Source organism: Silurus aristotelis (genome assembly GCF_946808225.1).
Source record: "Silurus aristotelis genome assembly, chromosome: 4".
In the NCBI taxonomy this organism is placed as follows: Eukaryota; Metazoa; Chordata; class Actinopteri; order Siluriformes; family Siluridae; genus Silurus; species Silurus aristotelis.
The window spans coordinates 3,724,043-3,741,854 of NC_139577.1; the positions used below are offsets into that span (position 1 = coordinate 3,724,043).

The window sequence follows — 17,812 nt, forward strand, 5'->3', positions numbered from 1 at the left end:
TATTTATAGATTATAATACAAATTGGCAACGACTGAAAATCATACTTCGGAAGTAACCCAAGACCCCCCAAAAAGCAGCATCTAATGATGTATGTCTAAGGGTTCCAGACTTTACACTGTAATTGACTGCCATGGATTTACAACCAACTATAATAATGACATTTGCTCAATTACATTCGGTTCCTTTGTCCACGTAGGTCTGCGATGTAAGACTTGGAATACTGATTCAGATTTAGACTAGCAATTGCCCTACTTCTTCCTGAGCATGCTTTGTGTGTGTGTGTGTGTGTGTGTGTGTGTGTGTGTGTGTGTGTGTGTGCGCGCGTGTATGGAGGTGGGTCGATAGCCTAGCATTAGCAGTGCTGTTCCTGTAAAAACCCCACCCTTCCTCTGCGCCAGCCTGCTCTTCACTACCTGTACCTTACTGCCACTAGAACGCGCACAGCAAGGACGCAGCATCTTAGCACTTTCCTGAGTGGTGTTTGTAGCTCTGCGCGTGCATTCGTGTGTGTGTGTGCGTGCGTGGCTGAATTATTGATGCGCACGGATGCTCAGAATGCCCTGCCAAGGCCGTCCTGGGAGTGTGTGAGTGAGCACGCTCTGTGTTTACATCTCAGCAGAGATGGGGGAAAGGAGTGCAGTTCAGCAGCCTGCGTACGACGGCTTGTGCAACTACGCCCAAAAAATCACCTCGTGCTTCGGACTTGATGGTAAGGCATCTGGGGAAAAAGCTGCAAACGTGTAAATGAGAGCCTGAACTTGACAAGCATGTGTGTGTGTGTGCGTGCGTGCGTACATCTAAATTTTTTGGTGTTTGTGTATGTATTCCCTGTTGTTTGGGAGCTGTCCCTAAATCTCTGCAGTAGAATTGATGCTAGCTGATTAAATGGAAGTCTCGAGTGAGCGGAGACGAAATAAGAGCACTCACCGGCGCATTTGTCCTCATCTCCATCTTACCCTTTCTTGGTTCAAGTGTTATTTATTTTTAGGTACCTAAATTAGTGCTTTTATTGCATGGAAATGCTTCATCATTTACGAGTCTGCCATGTGATGGAAAATTCGAAAAGACGACTCAACACAGCATCTCCAGTGAACCTTGTTTCCTCTCCTCGATGCTCCCTGAGGACTGTTCATGTAGTGGAACAGCACGAGAAACAACTCCATTTCTACTATTTTCATTCGCATTACAACGACTGGCTACTGGAATACAACGTTTGTGCCTTATATATCTGAATAAATACATTCATTGCATTGTTTTTGGGTCGTCTGAAATCTGAAATACGTTCAATCATCATACAAATGTGTAGAAGGAATGTCTGGTAGCCTTTGGTATCGCTACACACTGCAATGGCTGAGCTGTATTATTGGATGTTTTACCGAATGCTCTGGCACCATTGAGTAGCCACTTTTCCTTTTGCCTTATATGGAGTTTTTTCGTGGGGACCCCCAGAAATAAATAAATTAAAAACTTATACCATAGAATAGCCTTTATTTGTCACATACGTTACAGCACAGTTAAATTCTTTTCATATCCCAGCTTGTTCAGAACCTGGGGTCAGAGGCAATTTAGCTTACCTGGAGCACAAAGGGTGAAGGGCCTTAATCAAGGGCCCAAGAGTTGCAGCTTGGTTGATACCGGGCTTGAACCCTTGACCTTCCGATCAGTAACCCTCAGGTTTCACCACTAGGCTATCACTCCCCCTACCACTTAATAGTAAATGCAATGAGTAAATAACCAAAAAGTGATTAGATCACTGCTGGTTTTGATATTCAAATGCACTTAAAAAAAAATGGCTTTATTCTAATATATTATCATTTCAATGTTAACAATTTTAATGAACTTAAATGGTTTGAGCAACAAATGTAAAAGAATCCCGTTCATAAATGCAGAAAGAGTCTCCAGTTTCAGTGTCATTTGGGTGATGGCTTTATGATCGGCTTTCCAATTTCTTGTTTCCATAACAAGCTTTGATTTATTTTAATATTTTACTTTGAACGAGAGCTAACAGTGGTGTATAGCTGCTTTAGCATAAGTGATAAAGGATTTACTTGTGTCATAAACATTCCACAGCTTTAAATGTAACTAGAAATGGATGAAGTAAAAGCATTTAGGAATAATTAAAAAAATTGGCATCATAAGCAAGTTGCAGTCGCATGCAAGGGACAAAAAACTAAGCTGTCATTGGACAATGGTCTACTATGGGTGGTAACCCTGCGTCATTTCAGCGTTCACACACGGGCAACGAGGGTCATGTGACTTTTGTGAATGAGGAGGGGCAGCGCTTCTTGGGAAAAGAGGTAATGAGATGGAAGTGTTCCAGAATGCCATTGTCCAAAAAAATTAGGGAGTTGATAACGAGATAATGGATGCAGAACTGGAGCAGACATCTGCTGCACAACCACATATAATGGTGAAAAGCAAAACGTTACGCTTTATATCTTTAGTGGTGGATGGCTGCTTAATGTGTTCCTCCTTGCACATGGAATCGTGTTTCTGAATGAGATGTGGAAAGTAGTTACATTGCACTAAACCGATATCGATCTCAAACACACAAAAAGCATGTTGCTTTGAAATTCTTTGAAAGCGTATGGAAACATAGGAGTAAAAGCAATTTACAATGCTTGCTTAGCAGTTAAATGTACTGCTAATCATAAAACCTAGAATTCATTAGTATTATATACATTTTCAGCAACACAATAAGAAATAATGTAATAATGGCCGATCAAGGTCAACTATTTGGGACGCTCCTGATTTGGTCATTTAGCTGCTCGGTTTGTTCGATCTTGAGTAAAGTGGCAGGATGTAATTGAGAATATGTGGATTATAGATTTAAAAAAATCTATTTTAGGTATATAGTGCTTTGGATCTTGCTCAGCATTTACTCACATGTTAGCAATGCAATATTATGCAGCTCCTGGGCTCTGTTCTTCTGTCCATCATGGTGTTTAGAGAGCTGAATTTTCACCATGAGCAGAATTTTCTCCATGAGCAACTCGTGGCTGAAATAAAATCTAGATGCTATTTTGGTTATTTTATGCAATATACCATCAATAATAGACTTTTGTTTGTCTGTATCCTGAACGTGTCGCATGTTTTCTCGCTCTGGCTCTGGTGGTGCACAAAAAAAAAAGGATATCGGGCAGAAATTGTCTCCTACATTATATCCTGATCCAACTTTACTATAAGTTCTAAAAGTGCTGGCACATACTCCAGTAATTGGGTGTGGATGATTGGTTTACTTAATGCTTTAGATTTACTCTTCCCGGGTCTGACCATAAAAAAGGGTTTGTTTTTTCCTTTCACAGTATCCCAGTCATAAAGTCTTAGAAATGTATGCCATGTCAGCATTATCTGATCGCATCCTTAGAGATAATCATAAAGATCTGCGCTGTGATTCTCTTAAGGGAGGGCAAAGAGCTTATGATGCAGCCTCAAGGGGCACTTAAACAATGCATTCTGTCTGGCCATCAGCTGTAGAGGAAGTTTATGGGTCTCAATTGGGGTTTAGGCGTTTGTCCTTTCTGACAGCGCTCTAACAGTGACATCTGATAGATAGTCTATCTTAGAATTGGTATTTAGGATTCACTGGGTTCTCTGTGTTGCATCTAGGCTCTCTGAGTTTTCTCATAATAAAAAAACATCCTGGTGGATGGATTAATTACAGTAAGCAATCAGTTTGTTTGGGATAAAAAATGTGTTTGTTGATTATGCCTTTGCATGCCACCCAAGGTGTATTCCAGCATCACACTCATGGAGCTTATCTGGCTACAGGTACGGTGAGAAACTCTTTGAAGCACTTGACTTAATTTTTAAAGTGTTATTTCTTCAGCATTGCCAAGTCTCAACTACTTTTCAAAAAAACACACAATATGGCTTGAAAACAGTCCAAAACGTTTGGCTACTGGAAAAGTAATGATTAGTGATTTTTTTCTTTGCACTGTGGTGTGCATGCATTTCTGATTAGCCGTATTTGCAATACGTTTTTTTTTACCACCTGGCAAAAGGATCCTTTTTACAATTATATTTTAAGCCAGTAAATAGTTCTGTACATCTTTTTTACTCTGTCTGAGCTTTCACTTTCCCTTTGTTTGCCAAAGCTTATGCCTGCAGGTATTGTTTGATTTCATTCCATTTAGTTGCTTTAAAGCAAGAACCTAAAGGCCATGCACTATCCCAGTTCAACCTAAAACCACAACTCTTTGTTCATGCATGATCTACCAATCCAGACACTTCATCCACCCGTCCTTTACCCACAGTTAGCTTTCAGTGTGGTGCCCTAATTTTTATGCTGAGTACAGCATAGACGCTAATGTTCTTTGGCTGGGTTTTCCATCTCTGGCTCCATCTTCATCTCTTCCGTCCAACGTTTTTTTATTAATGGTTCTCTTATGCACTTTACTCGAGTTGGTATTGCTGTAGGTTGCATTATTTCCTCCTTTCTTGCTGATGGAGCTGTGTGTTATATGTTTGCTCTATCTTGTTTACACAGGGTACATTTACATGCAGCCTTTTTTATTGTTACTGATCCGGTTAATAGCTTAATAAATAATAAATATAAATATGTACACATAATCAGAACAGAAGTTAACCAACGGAGGCAAATACGTTTCTGTATGATTTAGCGATTTATTGTTGTAGTCTGTGGTAATGGAAAAATAATCAGAAGCTAAACCTTTGAAATGGAATTGGTGGAGGTACTGTTAGTTCCCTCAACTGAATAAGCTTTTTTTTCCTCTCATCTGAAATTAATAAAATAAAAATTTGTCACGTTGTCGAGAAACAAGTAAGAACAGGCTCCTCTGGCCAATTAGTTTTTGGCAAATTAGTTTTGCCATTTTTAATAATAAAATGATAATAACGGTTTACCTATTCGGTCCAAGCGAGAACCTGCTGGGATGCCAAATAGGCACAGGGAGAACTATTACTAGTAACCAGAGTGAATTTTGTGGCTAAAATGGTAAACAGTGACTGTGAATCAATCATCATTTATTGCAGAAACAAAACGTGTTAATCTTTTAACACATATTTAGAATAGCCGATTATTTAAGTATTTACATTTGGCAGACACCCGTATTCAAAGCAACTTACCATGATCTCATTTATACACCTTATCCTTTTACTTCCCTGCATGTCAACCTCGCTTGGTTTTTGGAAGTCGGAGGAAAAGAATGAGCACAGACTAAACCCATACGGACCCTGACAACCAGGGGACTCTAAAATTGTGCTATTTGGTTTAAATTAAACTTTCTAATTCATGCAAACCTTGCTGCATTGCATGTAAACATGGTGATCCATGATGACCCTACATCCTTCAATCCATTACCCCATTGAGGACTAGAGTTCAAGACAACCCAGAAGCATGCAAGCCCATGCTGGAACACTTTGTTTATTCCAATTTTAGAGTAATTTTAGCATTAGTATACATTGTTCCAGATATTAGTGGTTGTGTTTGGACCATCGATTTGCACACCCGCATACACATTATTAACGATCCAAATTCCTGCATTATTACTGTTTACTGTTACTGCAGTGGGCGCAAAGAGATTTGGAAAGTCAATTTCACAGGCACCAACCAGAGATTAGCTGTTATTAACAGGATCAGCTGATTTTTTCTCACAGAAAAGTATTGCATTAACACATGTTTTGCTATACACATATTTATTCCCTTTGTGTGTATTGGAACAAAACAAAAAAAGGGAGGGGAAAAAAGCTAATTTGACATAATGCCACACAAAACTCCTATAGCTCCTATATTTTGCGATTCGGAACTCGCGGCTCGGAACTTGCGGCTCGGAAAGTCCGCGGGTTCTCATTTGAAAACTAACTAACAGCAAATTGCGGCTTATCTTAAGATTCACGGGAATCTACAGTGGGACCGAATGTTTAGGAACGTTGGGAATAACATTTAAAACTGGTTTCACTAACAAATTTCCTAAAAAAAAATTTAAAACACATTATTTTATTAAAATGACATAATGTCTAGACGAATTCACTAAGGTACCATAGGAGCTGTGGGGGTGCATCCAAATTTTTTTTCGGAACTCAGGGGTCTTAGAGTTCCAAGTTCTGGGGGACCACTGTATACCATAGCTCTACTTCTGTGTTTGGATGGATGGCAAACTGAAATAAGATCACTGTGCTTGATTATTTTTATGACAGCACGTTGACATATGACCGCTCCATGATGTTACTTGTCCCCTGAGCAAGGCCCTTAATCCCATAGCTGCAATGAGATTTGCTAAGATTTGATTTTTTTTTCTGGTTCCTCTTAAAATTTCTTCTTTATAGCATCTCAGGAAGGTTTTGCTAGCCTAGCTCATTACATACATCAATTTAGAGCGATTCATTTATATATGCCAAATTATATAGTTATATTTTATTTATAAAGCTGCTTTCGGTCAGTGTCCACTGCTAATAGTGCTATGCAAATACAATTTTAATTTGACCCTTTCTTTTTATTCGGAGTACAGAAGTATTCATTTAGTTCTCTAAGACACAGAGAGTGAGAGTTGAGGTAGAGAATAGTTCAGCTAATGGAATAGTTTTTGAAGTTCAGCTCAGTTCAAAAGTGCATCCACATTATATAAATATGATGAATCATAATCCGTTGATTGTTTATTGCTGTGTAGTTGTTCGAGGCAAAAAAAGTTATTGATGAGCAAAAAGGATGTAGCACAGAGCATGACCTTCGAAAAAACAGGTCAATTCTTTTCGGCCACATCTACAGTATATAAAAGCAATGGTGACTAGATTGGTCTTTCGTATTCAATAAGCCAGCTAAAATCAAACTTACAGGATTGAAGTTAATGGTAAAAAAAAATCACAAACACAACCCTTTATAGGTTATGAGAGTGATACTTTAAGCAAACTATACATACTAACACTTACTTCTATGTATAGATGACTCAGATGCACATCTTTTGTAAATTGTAATATTCCTATTAAGAGCCTTATAACCTTATTAATAATCTGCAAATATAATATCTACCTATGGTTGTATTAATATGCATATCCAACCACTGATCTTGAAGTGGCTTGAAGGTTTAGCAGATTGAACCACATTGGAGGTGCAAAATAAATCTATTACCATCAACTCCACTCCTCCAGTCTTCCATTGTATATAGACACACATATTTAGTTTGCATATTAATGAAATATACATTAAAATATGTCAAATTGTACAGCACCTCCTGTTTTTCTTAATGTTCTGTGTGTTATAAAATTTTGCATGTGAGGTAACAATAGAATATGGCTATTTCAGTGTCTTGCATAAATATCCTTCCCTGCTTCTAAGCTCCAAAAGTGTGCCCTTTAAGAGGTGTGTGTTTGTGGAGCATATTCTGGTTTTGTCACATGGCAGCCCCTGCAACCCCGATACTGCAGCGAGCGATGGGTGAGCCCACAGAGGGAGGGGGGGGGGGGGGAGAGAAAGAGAGAGGTAGGGAGGGGGAGGGGAGGGGATGGACCAGTGGATGGAGGGAGGAAATTAGGGAGGGAGGGAGAGGGGGAAGAAAGAGAGAAAGGTAGAGAGAAAGAAGCACATTGCATTGATGCCCACTGCCTTGTTCATGCATAGCTGGTTCACATCTTCAATTTCCTCCATTTCTATTGAAGCATCGGGACGGATTAACATTCAGGCTTCATCCCACTGCTGATGGTCATGGTCAAGAAGAAAGGTGATGTGTGTGTGTGGGTGTGGAGTATGGAGTGTGTGTATGTATCATGAAGTCTTTATACAGCTGTTTTATTTCTCGCAACTTCATTCAAATGATGGCGTGTCTCTGATGGTTCTTTTGAGTGATGGCAAAAAAGAGGAGTACTTCTTGAGTGCGTTGATGCGATGGTCGGAGATACTGCAGTGCTCTTTTTTTGTTGGTAAAATGGTTTTCCCCCTAAAATAAATATATCAAAAATTATAGTACAGTATTCACCAGTTATTTATGCCATTGGATTCCAAATCGTTTGAAGTTTAAACAAATTGTCTTGGATGAACTCGTTTTTTTGCTCCAGTCAGGTAAAGTCTTTTAGACTTAAAACGTTATGTTAATAAGCACTCATGACAGAATGGCTGATTAAAGCAATTTTACAGATACCCCTATAAATCCTGCCCGTCTGCCGTTGCTGCGTTGCAGCTCTGCGGTTTTATATGGGACGCACACACATACTAGTGGGGTGGCCCGCAGCCGTAACCATGGAAACACACCCTCCTTATAGGTGCAGTCCATTGTCGGCTGTCCTGAGACGGCTTGTTTTTAACCAAAACTGCTCTTTGAACGCCTCACGGATGCACGGCCCATAACACCCACAGCCTGTACGAGTGTTCTGGTTAGAAAACATGCCTTTGAGTTGAACAAGTCTGAATCTTTAAGGATGACTTAGTGGAAATGTGCTGTAATGGATGGGAATAGTAGGGTATTGCAGTAGCAAAGTTTTTTTGTATGTCATGTTTTTTGGTCCAGATTACATGTTCGATGGAGGAGGGGTGAATGCTGGTGGAAAGAGGTGTGTCCAGAGATGGCAGAAGTACACACATCCTGCACTCAAGGAGAAGTACAGATACTTGTTTTAAAAGACTCTTTTCACTCAAGCTAAAGTAAAAAAGTTTGGGCTCTGACATGTACTGAAGTAGCCATTGCTACTACATGTTTAAGTGTCACTATGGTAACTGGACTTATGAATATATTGATATGAAACAATTCCAAATTTTGGTATCTAATGAATGTATCCAGGCTGAACATCCCCCATATAGAACACAATCAGAGAAAAGATGATGATCAGGTGATCAGGAACGTCTCTGTTCTCTCTCGCTGACTCCCTCTGTCTCATCCACATTAACCCCAGACTTCTTGTTGCCTTCTGCTTGCTCATTGTCAGCTCTGCATTCTAGCCTACATCTGTGGTGCGTGATAGCCAGGAAATGATACACCAGTGGTAGATTGACAATGACAAGAAATAAGTTCATAGGTTAAAAATGTGCGCAGTAAAAAAAAAAAAGAAAAATATTGATCATGTCACCAAATATCTTCAAAGTAAAGAAACGAGTCTGGATTGAAAATGTAAGAAGTAGAAAGTACAGAAATTTGTGTAAAAATGTAATGGGTAAAAGTAAAACGTTGTCAAAAATAAATAGTGAAGTAAAATACCAATACCAGAAAAATCTACTTAAGTACAGTAACAAAGTATTTGTAATTTAATACGTTTTATCTCTGGGTGTGTCACAAGAGGCGTCAAGACATTTTCTGTCTGACTTTTTTTTGAATGTCTCTCAAGTATCTCTCTTATTCTCTTTTAGCATTCCACTAAATAAACACTATAACTATACTTATGTTCCTGGACACTAAAAGCAACATCCATTCCTTCATTTTCTGCAATTGTTGTGCATGAAATTAACGAATAAAATGTGACCAAACAATATCATAGCAGCTACATTGAGTTGTTCCTGGAGAGCTTCTCTTGTTTTTCTCCCTTGAAGATAAATCACTTATTCTGGAATACTGGATACTGAATCCTGACCCTGACACTGGAGATTGAAGACACTGGAAACCATTCATTTGAATCAATCATTTGAAGTATAATACGTGTTGTCTTTGATACATAACATAGTTACTCTAAGAATTGATACTTTAGAAATCATTGTGCATATATATATATATATATATATATATATATATATATATATATATATATATATATATATATATATATATATATATATATACTTATATATATATATATATATATATATATATATATATATATATATATATATATATATATATATATATATACACACACACACACACACACACACACACACACCCCTATTATTTGACACTCCTGACCAATCAGATTAGAGAATTTAACATAGGTTTTATATAAATGTTTTATGGACAGTGACACTATATGGACAAAAGTGTAGGGACAGCCGATTTTTCCAGCCATATGAGTTTCTTCCCTGAACTGTTGGCACAAACTTGAAGGCACATAATTATATAGGACGTCTTTGGATGCAGTTACATTGAATTTTCCCTTCACTTGAAGTAGGAGACCCAAATCTGCTTCAGCATTACAATGCCCCTGTACCATGAAGATGCATTGTACATAAGAGCAAATGGGGAGTCTTGTAAATAGGGATGTTCAAAAATCACTAATATTACGGTCAGGTGTCCACAAACTTTTGTCCATGTAATAACTTCTTTAGCTAAAGCTCCAATGACCAATACTTGGGACAATTATTAGTGAGATATTGAGTCAGTGAGGCCCTGAAATGATTTATGGTTGTGTTATCTTTCAGTACATAAGTGTAGTCATTTTTTTAACATTTTGCTGCATGCTAATAGATTTGGAAGAGCCCTGTGTCTGGTAGATCGAGATAAGGTCATGTCTTCTTGTTATGCTCCATACTGAGGCTTTGTTTTGGCTCAGACAGCATGGGACAGGACAGAGCTGGGGGGTGTGGCGCACGACGGGTGGGGAAATTCATGTGCTCATGAATATTTATGAACAGAAGCTTCAAAGGCCATGAAGTGATCTTGTGCTGATAAAAATCCTCGAAGACGTACATGAAGGTCATGCACCTGGGAGTCAATTGACGTGTACATGTGCATGGTGTCAATGCCAAATGCTTACGAGTATATATACGTGTTTAAAATGTATTGTGATTTGGAGCCTGCCTGTGTTCCACTGAATCCCCAGGGGATTGGAAAAGCTTGGCACTGGTTCCTGTTGCAGATCTGACATTTCTTTGCTGGTTGCTGTGTTCCGGTAGAGAGCTGTGGGTCAAGGTCTTTCAGTTTTGCTTTGTTAAAAACATGCTATACTAAGGCTGTGTTTTAAATGGGTCGATTTGTTCTTGATGTACACTTGAAATCAAGGCCTTGTGTTTTATTTGTGAATAAAAGGTTTGGCAAACCTTGAGGATGCAGACATCCATTTAATGCTTGTTAAGACAAGACGAAATCCATGCTAACATGCCTTTTTTCTGTGGTTTCCTCAGCGACCCACTCGCATGACTCTCATCACCACCAGGAGAAGCCTTCTATCCAGTGCTACAAGTGTGGCGAGCCATGTAAGGGCGAGGTGCTACGGGTGCAGAACAAGCACTTCCATATCAAATGCTTCACGTGCAAAGGTGAGTGATTACGCAATACATTGTGCCAGCCACCCCTTTCCAGACCACTTTGCTTCCCCTTCAAACGTGCTGACTTGCTCTCGTGACTCAAGTTTTGCAAGCCGCTCAAAACAGAACAGGTTTCAACCCTGGAACTGAATGTTCTATTTTATGAATAGTGATGCCTTTGTAGAGAGCGTGTAGCGCTTGCAATTTTTGGAAATACAAAGTTAATGTATTCCTTTGTGTCTGGGGCTTCCTGAGATGAAAGCCGGCTCATCCTGAGAGGATTGTCAAAGTGCAAACTTTGCCAAAATTATTCATACATGCAGCAACGATAAAGCTCAAATCCCTGCATTTGGATGTCGGAGTCCTGATACTCTTGTGATAGCAATCTGTATTCGTCTGCAGAAATGGCTGTTTTTTTAGAAACGTAGTTCATTCTTTCCTTAGAAGACTATACCTTTCTTTCTCTTTTTGCTCAGTACTGATTTTAAGTGATATCTATCCTTTTTTTGTGTGTATTTCTTTCACCTTAATGGTATCTCAGTCTGCACATCATGGATATGGATGTAGTAAGTTTATTCACACTGCAAAAAATCATTATCAAGACTTACAATCTTTTTTCTAGCCATAAAAATCGTATTGATCTTATTTTAAGAATAAAATACTATGCAAGAGCAGACGGTAAGAATATTATAATTGTTTTAAGAATATTTATCCTTTTTTTTCATACTTTGTCAGGTTTAAAGTTAATCATTTTACCTGCGCTTTCATCAATTGAGGCCTTGTATCTTTTAAAACCTTATTTTAGCTGTAATAACTGGTTCTAAGGTTGCCCAGTAAAAGAAATGCTCAATACCCACACTTAGGACTCGTTCACTAGTATTATTTATTCCAAATGCTTGTTTTATGTCAACATATTTATTTACAGCCTAATAGCAAATTATTGAGTTGAGTTTGTATTCAGTTGTATTAATCAGCACACTCTTTCCAAACATTATCCATTATGGTTATTATTTTTTGGTTAAATACTTTAATTACTTTTTAGTAAGTTGTTCTGTAATTTAATTTTTAATACTGAATATCTTTCAGTGTTCATGTAATGACAAAACAAATTTAATAATGTTTTATGTTGCAGCCAGTTAAGATTTTGCTTTGTTTTTGCATCGTAACTACTGTGTGTTACAAGACAGTCTTCATTTGAATAAGTAATTACTTAATTAAAATGAATTAAAAGTCAACAATACGCACCTATGCGTGATCTTGGTTTTAGTTTAAATACTTTATTTCATTTTAAGACAGAATATATAATGATACCTATTCTTCAGTTAAGAGCAATTCTCTAGTTTAGTAGCTCTGGTTTTAAGAGCTTTTTCACACAAATTTAGAAAAGCAAATGGTTCAAAAAAAATGTATTAGCAAGCTAGTTTTAAGTTCATTAGACTAAAGCAACTGCTTGAAAGTGTTTTAATATTTATTTTAAGACATTTTAAGACATTCTTATTTCAAGAAATGTTTTACAGTATAATTATTCTTACTGCACTTGACGATAATTTGACTTGTTTCTTGTCTGCATCTTCTTAAATCAAGCATTTCTTTTTTATATTTAGACAGATATTTTTTGCAGTGCACTGCTTTATTCATCTTCTGTAAACGGTTCATCCTTGTCAGGGGTCTGGGTGGAGCCTTGAGCTGATAATACACATTAGTGGGCATACAACGATGGACATTGTGCAAGCATACATACATACATACATACATACTTTGAGTAGCTATACATTTCTCACAGAGTTTGATTCATGGTCTCACTCCTAAACAGTGACTCATGCTTGTTTCCTGGAGAAAAAAAGACAGCTGCTCCTGCTCTGGCGTCTTCCTTTTCCAGAAGATGTCGTATGTTGTCTTACTACAGTGCTTCTCAATTATTTCTGTTACACCTCTCCTAGGAAGAAGTAAACACTGAGCAATTTGGTACGCCACATTATATGATGCTAACAGTATTCGCTGGTTTTTCTGAAGTAGCTTTCACAAAGCGGGACGATTGTTGGAAATATTCGGCACGTTTTTCGATGAAAAAACTCAAGCGGCCTATCAGCGTGATTGGGGTGTAATGTCTTTAAGTGACACCGTAGTCACAGTGAATCCAAGAGCTACATACGCTTCCTCATATTTCTTCATCTTAGCTTTCAGGAAACTTACGTTTGTCTCATTATCTCTGTCTCTCTCCGCCTTTCTTTTTATCCCTGTTAAATATTTTTCCATGGTGTCTCTTAAGGGTTTGTTATCTGCACTTCATACCTCCTGCTCTGTGCTGTGTGCTCTTGTTCGGTGCAAAAAAACCCTACTTCCTGCAGCAAAAAAAGAAGCATGTTCCCCAGGGTCACACACGCCCACCCTGGCATCGCCCCGAGCCCTCCAGGGGGGGGCGCGCCCCACTATTTGAGAAGGACTGTCTTACTACAAGTATTGACAGTAGCAGGTTTAAATGGTTTAGTAATATGTAACACAACTGGTCAGTTTCTGACAGTAAGCCTGGATAATCCTGAAGCTCTTCTGGTGCTGATACAGGCATGATATTTTTTCATGTATCTTTGGTGTTTTTAGGCTTGATCCCACTGCCTACATTCAACATACCCGACTAGAAATCAATATCCACCTACACCTGCTTGCTACAGCACTGTATGTAACCTGCTTCCTATAGTTATATTGTAAGAAACGTAGTGTGAAATTAAAGAATTGATCATTCTCCTCTACGTTTTCACCATGTAATGGTTGTCCACCACTTCAATCAGAAGAGGGTGAAGGCTTCCACAAAGTATTGCAAATATTCATAAAATTGTGTTTATGCTGCATTACAGGGCAGTGCTGTACACTCTCTTTTACATACACAAGCTCACAGATGCTGAAAATGATCTAATGTTTGAGATTGATGAGAGCGAGATCCTTTCTAATCGACCTATTTTTCTCTTTTGGTCCCTGGCCGCTGATGATTTCGTCTAGCCGAATGATGAGTCAAGGCAAGATGAGGAAAATTTTGGTTTGCCGTTTCCCTGCTGTTTTTGCACATAACTGTATGTTTCTTTTATAAACCATGAGCTCCATGAAGAGATGGTTTCCATGGGCTGAAGTGGAAGATCTCCTGAAGAACCTTAACCATATTGAACATCTTTGGGATGAGTGTGAACACTGACTGACACCTCCTCACCTGACTTTAGTGATGGATGGCAAGCTGCCCTTTAGCCCCCAGCAAATAGGAACCAGATGTGGATAAGATGTTCAGAAAGCACATTCGAATCTTAAAGCCAGATGTTCGTATAGTGTAGCTGTTGACACAGTCACACACACTTCACATGCATGACTCACTATCTGTACTATATAAAGCACATTGCGGCAGACATCGAGCTCTCGTCCAACTTTAGCTATGAAGCTGGCTCCTGAATTTTGGGACGGCTGAAGAATATTCCTCGACCCTATTTTAAGAACAATGGCCTCTTTTTTTAAGCAAGCACAGTAGATGCTAAGTAAGTTGTAACCTCTCGATAATAGAGACGCAAAAAAAAGATCAAGGATTCTCCTTCAAGGACTTCTATGATACAGATTTATTTTCGTACTTGTTCTGTCGCAAGTAGGGAAAAAAAAGAATAACGGACCTGTTTATGGGGGAAAAACAACATTTACTGATTTTATAGTGTAAAAAAAAATGTAATAGAAAGCTTGATTATGGATTATTATTATGCCTTATAATGATCTTTTTATGGGATTTATTTCAACATTTTATATTAGTTAATAAGTCCTATATTTTTACAAATGAGTTTATTTAGATGTATTATTCTTTTTGTAATCCTAATTTTGTGGGATTTTTTTGATTCATTCGTTTTTCCACCACACAATTTTTATTTATTTGTTTATTTTTTCCACAAATTTTTTTTGTAATTTTTTTTAATGATTCATGTATTCTTTACACAAATGGTTCTTTCAATTCAATTTAATATAATTCAGTTTCATTTATATACTGTAGCACATTCTAACTGTGACTTGTCCCAAAGCAGCTTTACAGAGATAAATATGTGTTATAACCCTATGGTTGATTTTTTCTTTTTTCCTCTTTGTTCGAGTTGTCTGTCAAGCATAGAAAATGTCATCTGATTGGCTCCTTCAAGCTGATTGCTGTTGCCCTCTGATTGGTGCTCCCCACTTTAAAAGCCATGACATAATTTCCAGGAGAGCCACTCTGTTAGAGAGCTATGATTTTGAGCTGTTTGTTTGACAAGTTCAGAACGTCTGTTAGATTATGGGGTTGGGAAGTTTGGAGATTATGAGAATGTTTGTTTGTTTATTTTTGTTGGTCGAAAAGGGGTGTTTCCACCTTTTTGAACCCTTTGTCTGGCTCTGTAGACAAGCATGTAAATAGCCATGTCTTCTTCTTCTTCTTTCAGCTTCTCCCATTAGGGGTCGCCACAGTGAATCATCTGTCTCCATACCCCCCTGTCCTCTACATTTGCCTCTTTCACACCATCTACTTCCATGTCTTCCCTCACCACATCCATAAACCTCCTCCTTCCTGGTGGCTCCATCCTCAGCATTCTCCTACCAATATACCCCATGTCTCTCCTCTGCAGATGTCCAAATCATCTCAATCTTACCTCCCTCACCTTGTCTCCAAAACTTCCTTTGTGCGTTGTCCCTCTAATAAACTCATTTCTAAACCTGTCCATCCTTGTTACTCCCAATGAAAACCTCAGCATCTTCAAAAACCTCAACATCTTATTGTTAGCCATGTAAATCTTGTAAATACTGAAATTGGGTTAGGAGGGAGTCTGATTTAATTTTTTTTGAATACCTTTTTTTTTCTCTCTCAGTTTTTGGCTAGGTAGGTACGGTAGCACATTGTATTTTTTCTTTTCTTTTTTTTTGGTTAGATAAGGTGGAGATCACACTCAAGAATGTTTTGAGGTGCTTGCTTTCGGTCTTTTTTGATCCAAAAGGGATTTGGGGGTTCCTAAAATTAATCGCCCAATAAACTCATTATTATTATTACAATTTTCTTGTCCATGCAAGTCCTTTTTGATAAGTATAGTGCATGTAAGTTTATCTCTAATGAGCGACAATGGCAAGGAAAAATCTCACTAAGATGGTATGGGGAAGAAACCTTGAGAGGAACCGGACTCAAAAGGAAACACATCCTCATTTGGGTGATGCTGAATGTCCATTCATTATGGTTCCATTATTGTTGAGGTCTTCTGGTCAGTTATGAGTCCTTAAATGCAAAACTGTCCATGAAGATTTCGGATCTCAGCCATTATAACAGACTGTTGATATTAATTACAGTCCAAAACTGCCCTCATAGTTCATGAGTTGCTCAGTATCTTAATGGATCTTTAGTCTGTTCACATGAATTTTTAGTTTTTTTCCAAAAGAATTTCCACAAACTTTATCACCCCCCCCCCCCCCCCCATGATTCTTATATTTTAAAGTGTCACTTTTTTAGTAAAAAAATTTTCCCTACACATGATTAGTTTATGTATTTTCTCATGTTTATTTTTCACTTCTGATTATTTTTTCCTGTTTCTTTTTGACATTCGATTTTTCTCATTTCATGTCCATACATTGCGTATAACTAGTCACATTTTACTCATGATGTATTCATTTCTCAAATAGATAACAAGCAAAAAAAATCCCCACAAAAACATACGGTCATAAATAAAACGATTGTGATTTTTCAGAATTCATGCATAACCTATATTAAAAAAAAAAATAGTGTAACCTTGATTTATACCTTAATGTTATGTTTTGTGTTAGTGTGTGGTTGCGACCTGGCACAGGGCGGATTCTTCATGAAAAATGGAGATTATCTGTGCACCCTGGACTATCAGCAGATCCATGGCACTCGCTGTAACACGTGCGGCGAGTTTGTGGAGGGCGAGGTGGTCACTGCTCTGGGGAAAACCTACCACCCTGCCTGCTTCGTCTGCACCATCTGCAAGTAAGAGATGAAAAATAATTTTGAGACTCAAACATAATTGACTTCGTTTTCATAGTCAAGTCAAATACAATATAGCTCCAAGACTGTTTAAGAGAACGTCCTATTGTTTATATGAAGCGTTTGGGGAAGACCCATAAAACAACTTCCTTCCTGTTATGACCCACAGAAGGCCGTTTCCTGCCGGAGACAGAGTGACGTTCAATGGAAAAGACTGCTTGTGTCAATACTGTGCTGAACCCATGTCTCCTGTACCTTCCAAGGACATCATTGGACCTGGCAGTGAGTCGTCACTAAACACACTCCACATACTGCAAACACACACACACAATAATAGTTACTTTTTCATCACAGTTTGATCGCTTACTAACTATAAAGAACATCAAAACATACTTGCTACTATTTAAAATGTCAAATCTAGGAGTTGTTGTAATGTTGTAGGATCAAATATAGAATAAATCCATTATTTAAAGATACACCGACCAGCCATAACGTTATGGCCACCGATAATGTATAACATTATGATGTTATGTATGTGTTAATATGATGTATGTTCTTTCTGAATATCCCAGTCCACATTTAGTTCTTATTTGCCCTTATTATGACCTCCACTCTTCTGGGAAGATTTTAATGGCGAATTGTACCTCTTCAACCACAAGGATGTTATTGAAGTCAGGTGATGTTACTGATTTAGGTGATGTGAGGAGTCCTGCGGTTC

At 38.1% G+C, this 17,812-nt stretch overlaps 1 protein-coding gene across 24 annotated transcripts in view; it reads left to right on the forward strand.

The window, feature by feature from the left end:
* The first annotated feature begins 322 nt into the window (after window positions 1-322).
* Window positions 323-17,812, forward strand: part of ablim1a (actin binding LIM protein 1a) — a 32,884-nt gene continuing 15,394 nt past the window's right edge. For 13 of the 24 annotated variants that reach the window (XR_014533368.1, XR_014533369.1, XM_083540435.1 and 10 more), the window contains exons 1-4: window positions 342-710; window positions 10,998-11,132; window positions 16,914-17,097; window positions 17,264-17,376. Coding sequence is in view for 22 of the 24 variants with exons in the window: in XM_083540435.1 (XP_083396561.1) it covers window positions 623-710; window positions 10,998-11,132; window positions 16,914-17,097; window positions 17,264-17,376 (520 nt within the window). In the remaining 2 variants the exon portion in view is untranslated. Of the gene's footprint in view, window positions 711-7,425; window positions 7,678-10,997; window positions 11,133-16,913; window positions 17,098-17,263; window positions 17,377-17,812 lie in introns of those variants that run through there. The other 11 variants (XM_083540438.1, XM_083540428.1, XM_083540432.1 and 8 more) reach the window with 5 other exon arrangements.